General features: G+C 43.5%; 1 protein-coding gene across 9 annotated transcripts in view; it reads left to right on the top strand.

The window, feature by feature from the left end:
- The window catches only part of CADPS (calcium dependent secretion activator), a 227,458-nt gene that overhangs the window by 157,824 nt on the left and 50,192 nt on the right, over positions 1 to 19,442 (top strand). For 3 of the 9 annotated variants that reach the window (XM_075714584.1, XM_075714581.1, XM_075714580.1), the window contains 5 exons: positions 92 to 215; positions 2,611 to 2,679; positions 3,545 to 3,562; positions 13,166 to 13,272; positions 18,982 to 19,138. In XM_075714584.1, coding sequence (XP_075570699.1) covers positions 92 to 215; positions 2,611 to 2,679; positions 3,545 to 3,562; positions 13,166 to 13,272; positions 18,982 to 19,138 — 475 coding nt within the window. Of the gene's footprint in view, positions 1 to 91; positions 216 to 2,610; positions 2,680 to 3,544; positions 3,563 to 13,165; positions 13,273 to 14,521; positions 14,531 to 18,981; positions 19,139 to 19,442 lie in introns of all 9 variants that reach the window. The other 6 variants (XM_075714588.1, XM_075714587.1, XM_075714583.1 and 3 more) reach the window with 4 other exon arrangements.

Here is a 19,442-nt window from a genome sequence, read left to right as displayed (position 1 = left end):
ACTAGCGCAGGAATGGATGTATGTGCTGGGCTTGGAGAAAAGCAGTTCTCTGTGCCCAATGCCACAACAAATCAGATTTTCTTGTGTCAAGGTTCTGATGAAAGACATAGTTACTCCGGTCCCTCAAGAGGAGGTAAAAACAGTCATCCGTAAATGCTTGGAGCAAGCAGCTCTAGTCAATTATACTCGACTATCAGAGTATGCCAAAATTGAAGGTAAGGCTCTTTCTTTGTGAAATTAAAATTTTGTTATATTTCTAGGTGGCAACTGTGGCTGGGAGCTATTTAAAAGAAGCTCATTTGCTATTTATTCGCTTGTCAATAAAACTGATGTGATTCTGAATCATTTTTGTGGCGTTAGCTTCGGCAGCAGATCAGAATGGAAGCTATGCAGAACGTTTCTTTTTCTGGAAAAGAGAGAGGAAACAGTTAAAAGGAACTGTAGGGTTTTTTTTTTTCCCTGATCGTTAGTGCATTTGGCCAGTGGTGTAGTATTCAGACTCATGTCGTGGTTTTAAAAAACAAATTGAGAAATACTTGGGATGTCATCTTTGCAGCTGAAGGTATAGTGCAGCTAATTGCTTGTGACAGTGGAGTTCAGGAAACAACTGAAAAATAAGAAGCTGAAAAACTGTTTAATCTATGCTTAATCATTTGTAGCCAATTTAAAATGTCTTTTTTCTGGGAGTGTTTCATTGTCTTTACAGTTTGCATAGCAGTCATTGATCAGTGATCCCATACTTGCATCAGATTTCTTTCTTGTCACTCTAAATCTGGCATAGCTGATATTATTGACCTTTTAAGTTATGGGAGAATAATAACCAGTGACCAGAGACACATGTAGCCATCAAAAAGACATTTTAAAGCTTGCTAGAGGATACGTGTTAGCTGAAGCTCTACGATCCAGTCGTTCTTTACATGTTAATCAGTTTATGTTGGTGCCTTGTTGGCTGCTATTCCCAACTTGAAACTCCTACCCAACTCTATCCAAGTTCCCAATTGCTTAAACCTGTATGTTCCAGATGAATGGTATGTTCTGCTCTAGACTTTGGGTTTCTGTTGTGTGTGATGTGAAGCTTTCTCACAGCTGAGATTATCGTTGTATGCCTCTAGGACAATATTGAGAGGAGGAAAAAAAACCCCAAACTCCCTCTGATTTGTTCTTAGTTCTTGTTTACATGAAAAATTGGGTTATTATATGACAAATTGTCCAGGTTCTGTACATGACATGTCCTCTCTTTTTCCATTTTTTTTTTCTGTCTAACGATGCAAATTGTGTACCAGTGGTAATGAATTCATTGTTATGCATCCAGTGAGAAACACTTAAGAATTGGGCACTAAAAGGATGTTTATCAACTCTTGACTTGGTAATGAGTGACAAAAATAGAGAAGGAACAAAGGTTTCATAAGCACTGTATTATCAGGCAATTTGTCGAAGTACTCAACTTCACAGGATATTTTAATTGGTGTATTCTGTAAAATGCAATGTTTAAATATACTTGACGAGGATGGAGAAGGACTGAGAATCAAAAGCAGCTTTTCTGTTGATGGATGCTTGTACCCAGGGCTGGCTCCCTTAGGTTCTCTGTGTAAATATCACTAACTCGTTGGTAAGATTTGCTCTCTTCTTTCAGATAAATCTATGCAAAAACAAACTTTATGATCTGTAAGTAAAAATGCATTCATTTCCAAAGTAGAACAGTTAGTGTGTACTTTTCCTTTTGTGCCTCAATTCTTCTTGGTTGTGTTAATTATCTGCCCTCTTTTTTGCACTGTGACTTTTAGGTCTGGGAATACTTTGAAGCAACAAACCTTTTTTTTTTCCAGCTACCTTTTCAGAGAAATAGTTCATTCCACACTACCTGCTCTCTTCTGCTTTTCTCCTCCTTTATCCGTGATTGGCCACAGCCACTTTTTGATACTATCTCTACAAAAGTGGTTGTAACACCAATTTCCAAGCATGCTGGGATTGTTAATTTGAACAACCCAACATCCGCCAGCTGCATGCATCAGGTTTTCTCTCATGAGCATAGTCCACTACATGTTCAAATGCTTCCTTAGAAGAGCAAATAACAAATTTACCTGGGTGAGATGTGTTCCTGCGCGCCGTACATGGCTTTGAAATCTTGCTTTTTAAAACTTGACGTTTGAATAGCCACGTGTTTGAGAGAGTTTTGTCAGAGATGCAAAACCAAATCAGTGACAGTGGTGCTTGAGGCTATGCTTATGAAGAAATACCTGTGAAAGCCTTAGATACTGAAGGCTGAAATCCTTAGTATCTTGGAGCCTTAAACCAATGGAATTCTATTTCCCTCTATTCATGACGTTTTGATCATTATATTCTTGCAAACGGTTCAGAGCAAACCTCTAGAGTCATGGTCACAGCCTCTCGTGACTCATGGGCATGCTGAATGGTTAATCCAGTAGATCTCAAATTTTAACCCTCTTTTTTTTTTCTTTCTGGTTTTTTTTTTTTTCTTCCTGTGTGTATCCCAAAATACTCTACGGCTACTTTCCTTTTAACCTAATATAAAGTTTTCCTCTGACCTATAGCCTATAACCTCTTTACCTTTGACCTAAGCCTCTTGCATGCCCAAATCCTCTTTTATAGGGAAAAAGAGAGAAATGTATGAGCATCCTGTCTTCTGCTTGGCCTCTCAAGTGATGGATTTAACCATTCGTGAGTACTTACCACCCTCCTCTCCATGCTGTCCTCACTCTTTCTGTTTTCATTACCTCAAGAAAGTCCAGATCCAAACCAACTCACTCTCCTTGCTTCAAGTCTTTTAGCATTGGCTTGTCTGTTGCTTCTGTCTGTGAAACCCAGTGTGAGAAGTCCAGTCACTTTTTATCAGCCTAAACCAGGTTAGACAATTAACCCATCTGTTTGTGATAAACTCAGATCGTCTGTAAGTTTTTTCAGTTCTTCTTTATGTCCGTGACCTGAATGCATTTTTACTTTGCTTCTGTGTAACCCCAATTTGTAAAGTGCTTGTCACTGGTACACAATCAAAAGGTAGCGGCTACATCGGGGAGAAGTGAGCTAGAGGTCAGATAAAGGACACTTGGAAAAAGCCGTCCCTTTGCCTGCGTGTAAGATCTTTACCCAGTCCTGTGTATAAGATCGTATGAGGCTGTCCTTTCTCTGTACATCAGATCTTACATGTCTCCTGTCTGTTAGCTCTCGAGCGGAAGGATGCGCTTTACTTGCTCTCCTCCTCGATTTTTACTTACTCCTTTGCACCGAGCTCTGGAGGGGACATCCCAGCCCCGCTGTCACTTGGAGATCCCCTCTGTGTCCTCAGAGCTCACCCTCTCTGGTTTTCTATTTGTGCAGCGTTTTCTTTCACCTCCGTGAAAGGAGCTTCTTTTGGTAACCCCATGCTTTGGGGGGGCGGGGGGCGAGACGGGGCGACTTTTCTTCTTTTCAAATGTCATATATCACGCATAACTGGGGGGCTGTGCGGTCCACTTGCTCATTAATCCTGCATATCTGTTCTTGTTTCTCTCTTTTCTCTCCTTGTTGCTTTCTCTCTTTCATATAGAGAATCAAAAGGACGCAGGTGAACAATTGTATATGCATTATAAATTGCTAGGACTGTTGAGTTATATATATTTTGTTTTCTTTTTTCATAGCTCCTTAAGATATGTACTCCTTCAGGCTGAAAATGGAGATGCATTAATACTTAAGGAGTTAATTTGTGCTGTCTACATAATCTCCTTTTCCTCTTTCCTTAGAATAGAGTGTAGACTAGAAATACCTTATAGAAATACAGTATCTTCTTAGGAGACAGTTTTAGAGGAGAATCTAGCCTTTGTAAAGAGAAACTTTCTTGTTTTCCAAAAGAGCTGCAGCTCATTTGGGGTGAAAAAATGTTGGTGATTTGGCCATTAATTTAACACACCTAACAAGCACATTTATAACTAAACTAACGTTCATTTTTGGTTTTCATACCTTCTGTTTTATGCCCTGATGGGAGGGCTGGGTTTTTAATTTTTATTTTTTCTATTTTTTTGTTAACGTGTAAAAATTGATCTGGTGGGACAGAAGTCGTGTTTGTCTCTCGTTTATAACCTGTGGTGACGTGTAACAAGGCAAAGGCTCAGCTCGAGTGCCCGTCCCTTCAGCAGGGATGGTGGAGCTCTGCAGTCCCTGGTCTCGTTTCTGTTGTATCCCAGAGTCCTAGTTCGAAAGTCCTTGAAACCTGAACTGTTCATTTCTTTTTGTGAGTAGATCGTTCTGTTTTGTGGGGAAAAAAAAAAAAAAAAAAAAAAAAAAAAGATCGGGTTGATTCCAGCTCTGTTTGCAAAGGGAAGCTGCTTTTAAAAAGCAGTACAAGAGGCTGGGCCAGGTTCTGCCCTGGCTTCCCCAGGCCTCCGCAGCTCAGATTTGGCCCATGACCGAAAGCTACTGCTTGACACTAAAATTCATTTTGAATAGCAATAAATATTTAGAAAATGGAGAATAATTGTTCCCTACAGCTCTGAGAGGGGCAAATAAACAAATAGCAAATAGAACAATCCCGGCTATCACCGGTAGCTGCAGCGGATTAAAGTGAGTGCAGGCTGTTGTGCGTTGAGCACGCGAAATGCGCTGAGCATCCCGCTTGCTGGCAGCGGCTCGTCACGTGCATGAAATTCAGAAGGACGTTTCTATGGCCCAGCTCGTTTAAAAATAAAACTGCTTCTTCTCGATGCTCGGAGCGAGTAAAAGGACGCAGGGAGTTGCGACTCCGCTGCTTCGTGCCCACAAATCTCCTACTGCCTTAAATGAAAAATTTTCAGGCAAGGTCAGCAGGACTCAACTTGAAACCCGTTCCTCAGCTTAAGTGGAGTCAAAAGTGACTGGGGTTTGGCCTGACTTTTTATTTATTTTGCCAGAAGCAAGAATAAAAATAAGATACTGAAAACAACTTCTTCTTAAACACACAAATGTCACCCATTAATGTCCTTTCTCCTGAAAAGTGTGTAGTCTCTTGCCTTGCTTTAAAAATATTGATTTGAAATAGAACACTAAACAGAATGTTCTATGCTAAAACAATTAAAGATTAATGACTTGCTGTAATTATTAATCAGACAAAACTACTAACACTCAGATTAATAAGCACAACCTTTTAATAAGTGTTTGCCTGCTTATTTATATAAGTCAGGAATCCATCGTTCCTTTAGCAAAGAGTATCTTCTCCATCCCTTAAGCACAGGATTTGTGAAATGTGCTGCACTGTGTTGGAGTGCCATGGCACTGAGGGATCCCACGAACACAAGTGCCACTTTGCACTGCTGGAGTTGGGTACAGGCAGCTCGAGAGATGGTGCCAGCCAAGGCGATAGTTGTCACTTTGACAACTGATCGTGTTTAGTATAAGACTTTTTTTTTTGTTAGTTTTCAGACCGAGTATTTCTCATACTGTGATTTGGTTTTGGTCTCTGTAAAGAGAGGCTTCTTGTGGTACTGCTGAATTGATGCACAGAGATGGGGAGTGAAGGAGACGTGGGGATGGAGGCAGCTCTCGCCTCGCTGCTCGGCGCTGGGGCGGCAGAGCAGTGGGGCATGGACAGTAACTGGAGAGGAGATGGACCCACTGAAGTCCTGTTGCTCTGTCACCAAGGGAAATCAGCTACTCTTGGGCTATCCAAAAATGCCAGATTTTTGCTTGTCACACAGCCTCCCCAGCCCCAGTCCAGGGAAGCAGGGCTCCGGAGGCGCAGCATCTCACCACGCTGCATCGCTGGCGTGCACCATCCTCCCCACACCTGTCCCGCCCGGCCAGCCTGGCAGGGAAGCCTGACTTCCCTCACAAACACACTCAGTGGTGGTGCCGGGGGTGGTGCAAAGCCAAAACCCAGTCAGTGCAGGGGTCAGTGCTGCCCACGGAGCAGCGAGGCGCAGCCGCGGTGCCCGTGCAGAGGCAGACGTCTCTCAGGTGCCTGCATCGGGCTGGGGACCCGGGTGCACCCGCAGGAGAGGGACCGAGCACGGCGTCTTCGGCTGCGTCAGCCTCAGCTGGCGCTGGCCATGGAGCATCTTGCGCGTAGCGCTCGGCCCAGCAGGCGTGGAAAGCGTCCTCAGCCAACGAAGTGGGTGCAGAGGAGGTCGGGTTTTGACTAGAGCAATACAACAGGTTGTTAAGAAGCAGTGGTATTTTTCAAGGCATTCGTACTGGCCCTTGTCACGGTCCCCATAACGTCACTCGCCTTCCCTCTTTCTGGATCTGAGCCTGGGAAGCTCTGTGCACATATGCGTAACTCTGAGCGAGTGCACTGAAGTACGCGGGGCTGAGCTGCCTGTTGATTACCCTGGCCTGAGACGAGGAGAGGTCCTGTCTGATGTGTCAGCCCAGCCACTGCTAGGCAGTCACTCCCAGCATTTGTGATAAACCACAAAGCTTAAAAAAAAATTACATTCCCCAAATAAATATGGATGCAAAATGTGTGAAGGCATCAGTCTTAGTATGCAGGAGTGGAGACTGAAGTCATTAATAAATCATGCACTTTAACTCAGGCATGACTACCACCCGTATTTGTGTGCTGCTGAACTGCTGCTTTATTTGTTTCGTTCCTTGAAATGGCATTCGGTTGTGTTTAACGAAGAATCGTTATGCAGCTTTTGAGATTTCCTCTTGCCCTTTCAAAGGCAGTGTTTAAAGCAGTATCAAAGTTACTACAAGAGCTTCTGAAATCATAAAGATCTGCATTGTGCCGTTATCTTTCTACGAGTCTCTTAAGCAGAGCAACTTGCTGCCTGAGGCATGAGATATAATACAGATATGCAAAAATTCCTCACTAGGCTGAATAATCATCAGAAAGTCAGGAGATCAGTTCTCTTTTCAGTATGTTGAGGTTTGAGAGCTGAATTAGAGTCTCCTCCTGAGTTGAAAAAAAAATTTCTATGAATTTTTCTTATTTTTAAGATAACACATCTTATTTTGAAAGAAAAATTAGATCATCACTGAAATCAGACACACACAAATTCATTTCATGAATATAATAAAAGGCTGCTTTGCCTCGTCCTCAGGCTAAGTCCATTATTCTTTATAGTTATCTTGAAAATAGCAGCTCTTTTTTATCATTTTCATGACTGGCTTGAAAATGAGTGCACACATAATACTTACACACACATAATACTTACATACCAAAGCCTTTAGCAGGGGTTGTATATTTTTAATTATTACAAGGAAGCCGTTGAGTCAGTGGCTACGCTTTTAAAAAATATGAAAAGTCAACAATACTCTTCTCCTATTGCAAGTGTAATTCTCACTGTTGCTGATGTGTTAGTAGCCCATCTAGCAGAAATCATGATGCTGAGTGAGAAATGTGTAGTTTGAAAATCTTCCAGTCCGTAAAGAGTCACACACGCTGAATTGTATACAATATACGTGCCCAAAGTGGCGCAGAGTTTTTAATACACCTGTTATACTCATTGCAGGCTGAAGTTCATTGCAAGCACAACCCCAGAATTTGCCAAGTAATTTGAGTTTCTGCAAGTATTTTATTTGCAAGTATCATGCAGAAGCGTAAAAACCGTTGGCAGAAGTTTGTCCAGCAAAGCACTTTGTCAGGCTGTTAGTAAGGAAGAAGCTGCTCCTGCCTCTGATTTCAGTGATGGAGGTGTTTAAACCTTACCCATTTGACACACGTGAGCAGCAAATACAAGAGCACTTCTGATGCTAAACTGGCTGTGGCGAGGGATTAGAGAGGAAAAGGACAGGGAAGAAAGAAAAGCCAAAGTGAAGCAGAACTCACACGCTGCAGCTGATCGCTGGCAAGTGCCGTAAAACCCATGCAGCATTACGCGTCTCCCTCCATCCGAGCAGGAGCCGAGAGACCCCGCGAAAGGGACCTCCTGTCATCTCCGAGACCTGGACCCAGAGGAGCACGTAAACTCCAGCGCCTACAGGGCATTGCAGTCATGGCCCCACTTGTATTTAAATTTACAGATGAAATTAATCACTTTCCTTAGCCAGACCTTAAATCTTTTCAATTTTCTTGCAATAAAGAGGCAACAAAGGAAAGTGTGGGTCGGGGCTCACGAGGTGTTCAGTGCCCTGAGGAAGGGAGAGAGCTCTTTCTCTCCTCTCCTTTGGCTCCAGGTGGTTTTGCAGCCATTCTGCAAGAGCCCTGGATTTGGCTCTGAAAAATTTCAATGAACAAAAGAGCTGAATATTTGTGCAGATTGGGCCAGATCAGAATTACATCAAGAATTTGTTGCTTAACCTGCTGTAATCTCTTGTGGAAGCTTGTTTTCAAGAGCCGGTGGTGGCGGGGAGATGCCAGGAGCAGGGTTAAGGTGCTGGGGGGATCTCTCGCGGGCCCCCCAGAGAAGTGAAAGCCACCCCGGGGCACTGTGCTGATAACCGCACAGCGGGAGCCTCCTCCAAGCTGTTTTGTACGTGCTGCACTAGCGACTTGTGAAGTCCCAGTGCTGCTGCGTCTCTTGCCTCTTCCTCCTCTTCCTTCTCTGCTAATGACTTTTCCCTAGGACAGAAAACATTTGCACAAGTCAGGCCTATTTGACACTATGGAGTCTGGATGTCCGTGCAGTCTGAAATCTGTTTTTCGATGGGTAGCTGTTGGCGATGCAGGGGCTGGACTCGCGTTTGAGGGTGCGTGAGGGTCACGGCGCTGAGAGGCGCGGTGGGATGCGGTTCTGGGGCGCGAGTTTCCCCTGGCTTTGACGCTCTTAGGAGGAGCTCGCTGTCTTTGACTCTCCCAACTTTGGAGCCCGACGGCCTCCCCTGGGCGGCGAGGGGTTCCCACCACGCGGTTGGCAGGTGCGGGTGGGAGGAGACGTGCGGTCCCCTCTCCCCATGGTCCCCACCCACGCGGGGACCTTGGCACAAAGTGCTCTCCGTAGCGATGGGCAGTGACGTATTCATCCTGCGTGCAGAGCTCAGGAGCCATCAGTGAGTAGCCAAATTGAGTTCTTGCTTATGTTTTAAATGAGAATGAAAGTCATGAGGCCAATGCCCAAAACGCAGTTACTTTTGTCACTTGAGGCTGAGAGGTTTGTTTCTGAGGACAAAGCCACCCTTGGTAAATACTGAACAAGGTAAAGGTAAATACGGACTCCAGAGATGAACGAATAGATTTGCTTTTCCTGTTATCAGGAAAAAAAAAAAAAAAAAAAAGCCAGAAACCAGTAGCTTGAATCTGAGAGTCTGAATTAAATCATTACACAGCTTAAAAGACAAAAATGTGTGTGTGTGCGTGCACGTGTGTGCACGCCTGTGCACATTGTGTGTGTGTTTATGTATGTATGTATATCTATCTCTGTGTATGGAGAGGGGAACCAACCTAACTTATACTCTTTAACTAATGCTTTACTTGAATATTCTTTATTATACTTTGATAAGTGTTATAATTCTGTGAGAATTAAAAGCAATCAGAAATCTACTTTGCAGAAGCCAACCAATTTTTTTTTTCCCCCACTGGAAAATGCAAGCAAAATGGCAAGGACTTTTGGCAATAGAATGTCCAGATAAATATGCCAGCTTCCTTGCAAATGGCATTATTAAAAATAGTCACAATGCTGCTAAAAACTGTTATTAAATGGAATGGAAACTATTGTGTTAATATATTCACAGTATATAATTTATTCTCTGAGTGTATGTAAAAGGAAAGGCTATTTTCTTTGAATTTTTCCTATGCTGATATTGTAAACTATATGACAGATGGGTCAAGTCCTGATTGCAGTATTCTAACATTTGGAATAGCAAGTAACATATTTGATAGAGCTGGCAAGTTTTTATATATGATTCAACCCAGAATATAAAAGCCACTAGAATTCCAAGTTGAAAATAATTAAATGAGCTGGAAACGATCAGGAACCACACATTTTTAAGTGACAGATTTTTTTACATGTTTAAATTGCACAAGAATATTTTATAGCTCCCTTTAACCAACAGTGACGTTTAATTCTAAAATGTGTAATTGATATTTGCAAAGCAATTAATTCCTGTGGCTCATTATTCTATTGCTAAATGTACCTAAGCACTGGGGCGCTGCCTTAAAGTCATCCTTTTTAGTTCACCTTTTCTGAATTCCAGAGTTTTTAACTAAATTACCCTATTTCAGTTTCCTCATGTGGCTGCCTGAAGTGCAGTTTCATGCTTGTATTCAATTTTTAACTTTCTGATTGCACAGTACCGTAGGATGTTCGAATCTGCTGACTTCTAGAATATGTGTTGTCAGATGGTGTCATTACCGTGTAATACTTCAAGTACCGATAAGCAAAAACCCAGCAGCTTATTCCATTTGTATTTGATCATTTCTGCTTATGTTCCTTTCGAAGTTTCCATCTTTTTGTCACTGTTTATGAAGTCATTTGTCTCTTTACTTTTGGCGTGTCTCTCTCCGTCATGCACAAGCAGCCCGTCCGTCCAAGCCTAAGCCACCGGCTGGACCACCATCATCTCCTCAAACGCAGACTAACATGATAAATCATATGCTCAAAGGCATGGCCAAACAGCCGCCAAGTACTGTAATAGTCTTCCTTCCTTTTATTCAGTGGTTTTCTAGTCTAGCAGTTGCTTGTGTAGTAGTAGAAAGCTAGTTCTCATGTGCAGCTTTATACAAAATACCTAGCGCGATGTGGTAGGTTTTAGAGATTTAGAGGTAGCATTTATTTCAAAATGTCCACATTTTTTTGTCTAGCAATGTCTGACATATGCAACATTTTCAAATATCAACGTCAGCACAAAATAACATTGTTGTTGCATAACATTTTGCATGAAAACTATAAATATGTATGAGCTTTACATGATGTTGGATGAAATGTTTGATAAGTATATCGTATACGTTTCATGTAACTGTCAGTGCTCCAGCTATCTTAGCAGAATATTCTGATGTATAGTAACTTAACCAGGGAAATATTTAAAATAAGAAGAAAAAAAATTAAGATTGACATCTGCTGGCTGCCAAAGTTGTATAAGCATCAATATTTTCTTTAAAGACAGCATCTCTGAGCAGTTGTTCTTATTAACACTTTTGTCTTTTAGTTGTATTTGAGAGCAGATCAGTGTTGCAAATGAGAATGGGCCTGATGCTGCTCTGATCAATGGAAAAGCTTCCCCTTGGCTTCAGAGGTGCAGAAACAACCAAAGCTTACTAAGGGACGTGTCTTTGGACTCCTTTTGCACAAAAGGAAGAGGTTTCTCCTTCTTGTAGTCAGTGAGGTGCTGGATTGAATAGGAGAAAGAACGAGGAGTTAACCAGCAGTTCTCCAATTTCAGTATATGCCCAATAAATTATGTTAAGGGGAACCTGAATTTTTTTTTTCTCCAGTGATACAAGAAACAAAAGGAAAATGGAGAAAAAAAACCCAGGGCCCCTATCTGTGGCAGAGATCAGCAAAAATGTAGGGTTCATTTGCATGGTGCTTTACCATGTTGCATCTCTCATCCGAGCTGAGCACCTGCAATGCCAGACTTCAGCTGACCGGGTTGCTGAGCTCCTCTGAAAACCAGCCCGTGTACCCCTCACTCGACCGCTCAAATGTGACCGTTCTGAAAAATACGGCTTTCCTTTCCATAGGAAATTTGTTACCTGTAAACAAGTATTCAGGGAAAACTAGGAGCAGGCAAGATTCTCAGGGGGAGAATTCAGTCCTTGAAGCTCACCAAGCCTTCAGCAAGGCAGGGATTTCTCCTTGGGTGACCCAGTAGAGCAGAGCGGTGCCGCCTGGGTGCAACCACAGGTTTCTGTCCTGTCAGTAGAGAAGACCTAAACACTAGCAAAAAGCTCGTGCGTGCAGAAGGCTGGAGCGAGGTGCCCAGCCAGCACCTTGCATGTCGGCATGACCCAAGCTGCTGGCGTAGCTGGGCTCCTTTGCAAGTCCCAGGGTGGTTGCTGGTAACGGCGCTTCAGTGCATGCACTGCTGGCGTGTGGCTGTGTTGGGCACAGACGGGCTGTTGTAGGCTGCTGACTGCAGCAGATCAATTTGGCTATTTGGTTTTGGTTCTTTTGGTAGCTCACCCATTTACGAAGTCTCCAGCTTTGATATCGTGGAGAGGCCAAAATACATGTCGTTGCAGAGGAATGAATTGGCTGGTGTAGCTACCAAAGTGCGATGCCACTCTTTGCCGTAGCTGCAGTAGAGAGCCGGGGTTGGCACCCAGAGTGACACGTCTGTAGTTAACGTGGTGACGTGCTGCGGCGTAGGTGGATCCCCGGGCAGCAGGGCTCCTGCTCTGCCCCTCCTCAGGGCAACCATCGCAGGGAGACTTTGCACACCTCAGGGAAAGGAGCCGCGGTGTCAGCTCATAGAAGACCCCATGGCTGCACTCAGCCAGCTCTGTCATTCAATGAAAATTTGATTAGTTTGGTTTTCTCTATATTATTTCTATATTATTTCTAGTTAAATACTCTAAATATTCCAGATTGTTACCACCTCAGATGTTTAATATGTTATTAATAATATAAATTACGTAGAAGAATGTAATGTAATTATTTTTAAAAGTCTTCAGAAAATGCTGCAAAATAGCTCGATATAGCTAAACACCAAGCTCCAGGATTTAAACTCTTTGGTTTGTTTGCGGGGTTTTTGCTGTAAAGTTGCATCTCTTTTCCCATATAAATCTTACCTATGAACGCCTAGTGGGATTTGCCACTTTCCACTCCCTCCAGCATGCGTAACTCCTTGATCCTTGTGGAGTTAAATCCTGGAGCAAGGCAGACCTGCAATTTTTGCTTTCAGTAGCAGGTGACATTTAAATTGCTCGAGTCTGACAATTTATTAAAAGTACAGACAGATTTGTTTAAATTGATCTTCTTAAAAGAATTTTAAAATAATATAGACATGATTTCTATAATAGCATCATCTATGTTGAAGGATACATATTGTTCATATATTAGCGGCCAGATGCTGTCTTTAGGGAATGTGATGTTCTTACTTGAGCTAATAAAGTGCCGCTATCTCACCATAAAGCAAAACAACTCTGACAGTATTGTGAAATTTGGAGCTGGAGCACTGTATTTTCATAGTATAATAACGAATGTGGCTTTCTGGTTTGCTCAGTACTAATTATATAAGCATTTAACATATGCATGAAAAGATCTTTAAAGCTGTAGAATATTATGGGATTTTTTTTTTTTAACCTCTAAAATAACTTACTGTACGTCTAGCTTTTCATCCTGCCTCCCTTTTAACTCGAGTTCTTGTACTACAGAGAATGTAGGCCGGTTAGTCACACCAGCTAAAAAGTTAGAAGATACAATACGTCTGGCAGAATTGGTAATTGAAGTGCTACAGCAAAACGAAGAACACCATGCGGAGGTGAGCAGCAGTGCCCTGCGAGGTCGTGTCCCCCAGGTCCTCAGCAGGCTCCGGTGGCTTGCTAGGAGCTTTGTATATTTGTGTGTTGTCTTCCCAACTGGTGCTGGGTTATCTTCTTTAAAAGCCAAAAGTATTCTTAAATAATGGTGCTCGAGTGCGATGAAGGCAAAGTACAGTTCAGGAAGATTGCTTTTGCAGAGGGGAGGGAGGGCTAAAGGAGGAATTAGCGAAGTTCTGCTCTCCTCTACGTCAGTCTGCAGCCTTCCATACAGCGCCAGCGGGAGCCAAATCTGGCCAAATACATTCACCACCAACTACATACAAGAGCAAGCGTGCCTGCTTTTCAGAAAGGCCATCTTTCCAAATAACATCATGTGTTTGTGCCTCCAGACAGCATTAGTGGGGTCCCTGCAGCAGCTGACCGCTTCTGCTGTCCAGAGCTGTAGCGAGGAGAACCACCACAAACCAAAACAACTCTTTTTCTGTCCCTTTCTGAGCGTTCAGGTTGTTGCCAGGGTTTCCCTGGGCCCCTGCGGTGCATGATTAACTCACCTGGTTTCCTGTTGGCCTCTTCTGACTTGGCTTATTGGGAATACCTCAATTACTAGTCATGGAGGTTAGGATTAATTATTCTTTATTACTCATTATTTGGGTTATCTGAAGCCTAATACAACTACTCTAACTCTTCGAAGCACTTTAACAGATAGATTCATGTTTTAAAACCACTGAAACCATGTCGTAGTCAAATATAGAGCAGAAAATCATGAGGCTTGATCCTGGAAACACTTGACCCCACAGGCAGCTGATGTTGCTGGCTGTAGTCCCGCTCTCAGCATGTCGGGACATTTCCACCTGAGCAGGTGACATTGCGTACCCGTGTAAGTATTTGCAGGATTGAGCCCTGAGTTCTCTCTAAATCTGGTGCTCTTGGATACGTATTGAAAAGTGAATCGTTTTAAAATTCAGAGTGAACAGTTACTGGTTTTGACTGTAGGTAATGTAACACTCATTCACTATTTTCTCTTTTCCTTCCCTTTGATATATATACTCACTATATTTTGCATTAAGAGCATTTGATAAATAATTTCACAGTCACCTAAAAATCATTCCGGTGTATATTAAATTTGCAGTATAATTTAACTTATTAATAATACACAACAATCCACAACACCCAACTAATGCCTGATTGCATATTTAAATTTCCTCCCTGTTTTTCTACTGTTCATTCAATCTTGGATGATCCTGGCAGGGGAAAGAGGTATGTGACTAAACCGAATGAAACGAGTCACTCCTGTCATATTTCGTGCATGCCCTCTCAGTGCCATGTTTCCTACTGGGATTTTACCCGGGTTGCCCTCGCTTCCGTAACTTTGACCGAGGAATGTAACAGCAACTTCGAGTCGGCTGCTTGCGGAGCTGGTAGCCTGACACAGGAGGGTAAATGTGGCATAGCAGTCCGGTCCATGCATGTAGCAATGGGTATATTTTACGAGCGCTGCAGTTACATCCCAACACAACCCTACCTGCCTGGACTCTCTCCTCAGCCTGTTGTTACCTCTGTCGTTTGCATTCACCCGACCTCTAGTACACTGTGGTGGAGCTGGACTAAGTACTACACAAGTGCCTAGAATGGTAGTGGTCTTCCTCTGGTTTTGTCTGTATGTGCCTTGTACTGGATATACAGTATTTATATGTAGAGAGAGAATATATGGGGTGAGGAGTGAAATAAACTTCGTTTTTACAAAAGCAAGGGGGTGCTCGAGAGCGCTGCGCTTGCGCGTGAGCTGTGATAACTTGTCCAAGGATAACGAGTGTTTTATTCCACTCATCACCAGCACAGGCTGGATGTACAACCAGCCGGGAAGGAGCTGTTTTTAAAATGCAGGTCATTTTGAAAATAGTAGACTTCTGAAGGAAGCGGTTACAGGGCCGGTCGCATTCAGCCAGCCACGCTGCCGAGATCCTCACCGGGAGGAAGACTCAAAACGGTTCTCCAGCATCTTTTGTGTCGCAAGGTTTTGATTAGAGACAGAAGGTTAATGCCAACATGGATAGGAGGCATCCCGGTCCCTCGTTCTGAACGGTGACCTGGAAGGGTGAAATTCATCTCTCTCCAGAAGCCCGGCACGCTGTCGGCATGCTACTGAATCCCTGTCCTGAGGGTGGCTGTGGCATTTCAGCAGTGTACAGGCAGTTGGCCAGCTCTCTGCACACTTTGAATTGCACCCAAAGGAAGAGAGAGAAGAGGCTGGGTGGTTTATCACTGATTTTTATTATGCGTTGTAGCCACATTATGCTCTCACTGTGCAATGAGAATTGCTGAGGTATTACACTTTTATTTTCTTTCCAAATTATACCAGGTGAGGTTTTTTTGACATGTTGTCCACTCACCTGGAGAAGGTTCAACCTGCAAGGTGCAACTCTTTGGTCTACTTTGGATGTTCAGCAGAAAATTAAATTGCACCACTTACTGAGGAGATGCCTTAATTTACTGAAAACCAACAGGTTTTGCAATTAGAACACGCTCCTTTTTTCCCCACATGGACATTCAGGCAGACTCGCTAATGAGAACCCAGAAAATAATACTCAGAGCGTGGAAAACATTCAAAAAACATTACAACAGAAGTGCCGTGTCTAGTCAGTTGGGTTTGTCTTACCCGTAAGAGAGAAGCAAGTGAGCGCAGGCAGAAATGCAGCAGAAACCGTGTGCCTACGTCCGTAATCTGGGAGAGCGGGAGGTCTCTGTCGTGGTGTCATCTCTCCCATCAGATGTCTCCCAGCTCCCTTTCCCTTCCTCTGGATGACTGACGACAAATGCCAGAGACGATGCCATTCACCTATTTTTAAACTTGTGTTTTCTCTCTCTATGTATACATATGTGTATATGTATATATGTATTTTAACTCCTTGAGGTCATACATATATACATGTGTATCCATGTGTAAAATATACAATAATAGGTGTGTTTGGCTAGAAAGCACACTTTTTTTCCCTCTTTACATTGTGTTTTAAGCAAAGCAGGTAAGTAGATGGTAAATAAACGAAACGTTACCATCTTGAAGGAGATTTTCAAAGTATGGTGTTACCGCTCCCACCGCAGGAAGGTCCTGCTCACCGAGGCTAGGGGAGGAGGAGGTTGAGGATCCTGACATAAGTTAGAGACTTACAGAGCTAGAATTTTACTTTTCCAGCAAAAGGGAAACTGTGACTGGTTTGGGCATTTTTTTTTTTTTTTTCCGCAAATGATCACATGCTTTTCTTCATAATTTCTCTTAAAAATAGCTATTTTTTTTTTCCCCTTTTTCATGGAAGCAGGTTTTTATTGCAGGACTCTGAAGTGTTTATGTTGGGATTTGCTGCAGAAGATACTCTTTGGCCTCCCCTCTTTTCCCTCCCCCGCAAATGCCGATTGCTGTTGGTCCTTTGTAGTGATCGCTCTTTGCCCGCAGACCTGTGGGCGGTATCTGATGGGGACACGGCATGGCAGGCTCTTGGCAGGCAGAGGCACAGCCAGAGAAACCACGTCAGTGCAAGGACAGCCCCGGCATCCTTGAAACCACAGACGAGCGCTGCTACTTTCAAGAGGACCCTCCCAGCCCCGTTGCTCAGCATCTGCTCTTTTGCCACCTGCGCTTTGGGGAGAAGGTTTGAGCAGGCATCGGGAGCAGACCTGAGTCTTGATGTTTTCGGTTCCTGTGTGGCTTTGCAGTGGTGCAACACCGCCCGAGGCGGCACTCCCAGGCGTCCGGCCGCACGCTCATTTGGACACCCGCGCTGCACGTGGGAGGAAGAGCTGAAGAGCATTGCCACACGTGCTCAGCCCTTGCTCAGCCCTCTGGACTCCAATGCTTTGGTTTCGGCTTTTCCAGAGTGACAGCTCTGCAGATGCCCAGGGCCACCAGCACCGCTGCGCCTGAGCTTTCCAAGCACCCCAGGGCAGGTGTTGCTGCAGCAGTGCCTGACGGCTTCCTCCATGTGCGTGGGGCTGGGGGCAGTTTGCAGATGAAGGAGCCCGGTGTAGCTGCTTTGTCCCCACGCCATGACCACAGGGACACTGTAACCTGCTGGTGTTGCTGCTCCGGGCATTTGCCCAGCCTGCCCCTGGGTGCACGGAAGCCATGCCTTCACGGCACAGCCCACCTCATCCACATCTTCACCCCCCATGACAGGGCAGGCCCAATACTAAGATTAGTTTGGGGTTATTCAGTTGCTTTGGTTATTTTACATCTTGGATGTGCTCTGGGCGTGTAACACACAGTGCTACGTCCAACCTATCCATGTCTTCACACCAGTTTTATGTCAACTCACGGAATAATAGCAGGGCAAAGTCAGTCTGCTTTATATTTGGGGGGAATGAAGGAGTGGAAATAGTCTCAAAGACCCCCTGCCCGATATTGCCGGCAGCTGAGAAGTCAGCCAAAATAGGCAGAATTAAAGGGGTCCATGGCAGTAACCTGGTTTTGGGGCACTGCTCCCTCTCCTTGGCCGAGTGAACCAGCAGCTGGAGTTGTGCTCTGCACTGCAGTGCAGTTCATCAGTGAATCAAACCTGAACCCTGAGAAAGTGAAAGTCCATTCTGCTTGTTCATGTCTGCTAAAATCTACAAAAAATACCCCTCCCTGACTGGCAATTCCTCTTCGAACTGATGCATCTATTCCCAGTCTTTTCCGTTTCATCTCCAGTCTTGTGCCTATGCTAGAGGTTTCTTTTTCTTGCAAAGTGCCGGAAAGCTGTTTCTTAGGTCCTTTAAGTCCCTGAGTAATTTCCTATCACTTCAAAATGACAGCACATGGTCCTAACGACAGCACTTCTCATATTGCATGTTCCCAGCCAGAAGTGATTACTAAACACGCATGCATGCGTTTGCAGCATTCACATCTGAGCCATGTATGATGTGAATGTCGCGTCAGAGAGCCCGTACAGTGAATTTTAAGGACCCATGTGCATGAGAATGACTGACTTCACTGATATTTTTTGGTTTTCAAGTCTAGATATATTTTTTTCCTGCCTCTGTGAAAATATAGGCTTGCCGTAGATTTTTTTTTTTATCTTGGCATGTTGATAATAGAGCTTTGTAATCGGTTTCCTAATCAGTAGCATTATGAAGGTGGTAGTGTGTTTCTATGGATGTGTATAGCTAACCATGTAAAATGAACAGTGCTGTAATAACAGTTATTGGTGATGCTTGACATATCTCTAAAGGAGAGTGTGAGTGATTTAGGACAGATTTTAATGTCTTAGGTTTCTAGTTTTTCAAGACAAATAGAAGTAGCAAATCCAAATAAAATTGAAACTGTTGAAAAACACAGGAGAAAACCCACAAGCACACTGAAGAAACTCCCGAATTTCTGTACTTTAGAATAAGAATTAGTTGATTTTTCTGATAACTAGCATAATTAAAGATGAATGAAGTCATTTATTGTAAATTGAACAGACGAAACCTTCTCTGCCGTGTTACAGCTGTGTGCCTTTACGGCGGAGCTCTGAATAGATCCTCTACAGGAAACCTTTGTATTAAAATAACGGTGCCTAATTCCTGTGATTAGCACTGTCTGTGCAGGCTAGCACTTTAAAGCACTGTTCTCTTTACAATAAAGGTAGTTTCCATAGGATGCACCTTTTTTTTTGAGATATGTGGCCTAACATCTTTCCCTGTGCTTTATTAGAACTAATATACTTCTTTATTATCTTTTTCTACCAACTCTGAAGGCCTTTGCTTGGTGGTCAGACTTAATGGTTGAGCACGCGGAGACCTTCCTGTCACTGTTTGCAGTGGATATGGATGCTGCGTTAGAGGTGCAACCCCCAGACACCTGGGACAGCTTTCCGCTCTTTCAGCTTCTAAACGATTCCCTCCGTAGTGACTGTATGTATTGTATTTTGATCATTTCCTTTTCCGTGGGCAGCTCAGGTTACTGATAATACTTTCAGCCTCTCCCTACTGCACAGAGAACTGAGATGGGTAGAGATTTACAGTACATACTCTTTTAGCATCAGCTTGATTTTGTTCCATTTCCACTAGAAAAAAAGCACACAGACGCTCCTTAAATCAAATGCCTCAGTCGAAGGTGAGAAGTTGAACTTTTATTTTGCTTCATCTTCTCAAGTCTCTTGGTAATGGCTGCCTGATTAGCAGGGAATTAGGTACTCTATCTCACTGTCATTAAATG

This window comes from Pelecanus crispus, chromosome 7, assembly GCF_030463565.1.
Source record: "Pelecanus crispus isolate bPelCri1 chromosome 7, bPelCri1.pri, whole genome shotgun sequence".
Taxonomy (NCBI): Eukaryota; Metazoa; Chordata; class Aves; order Pelecaniformes; family Pelecanidae; genus Pelecanus; species Pelecanus crispus.
This window is presented reverse-complemented; position numbering and strand designations above follow the sequence as displayed.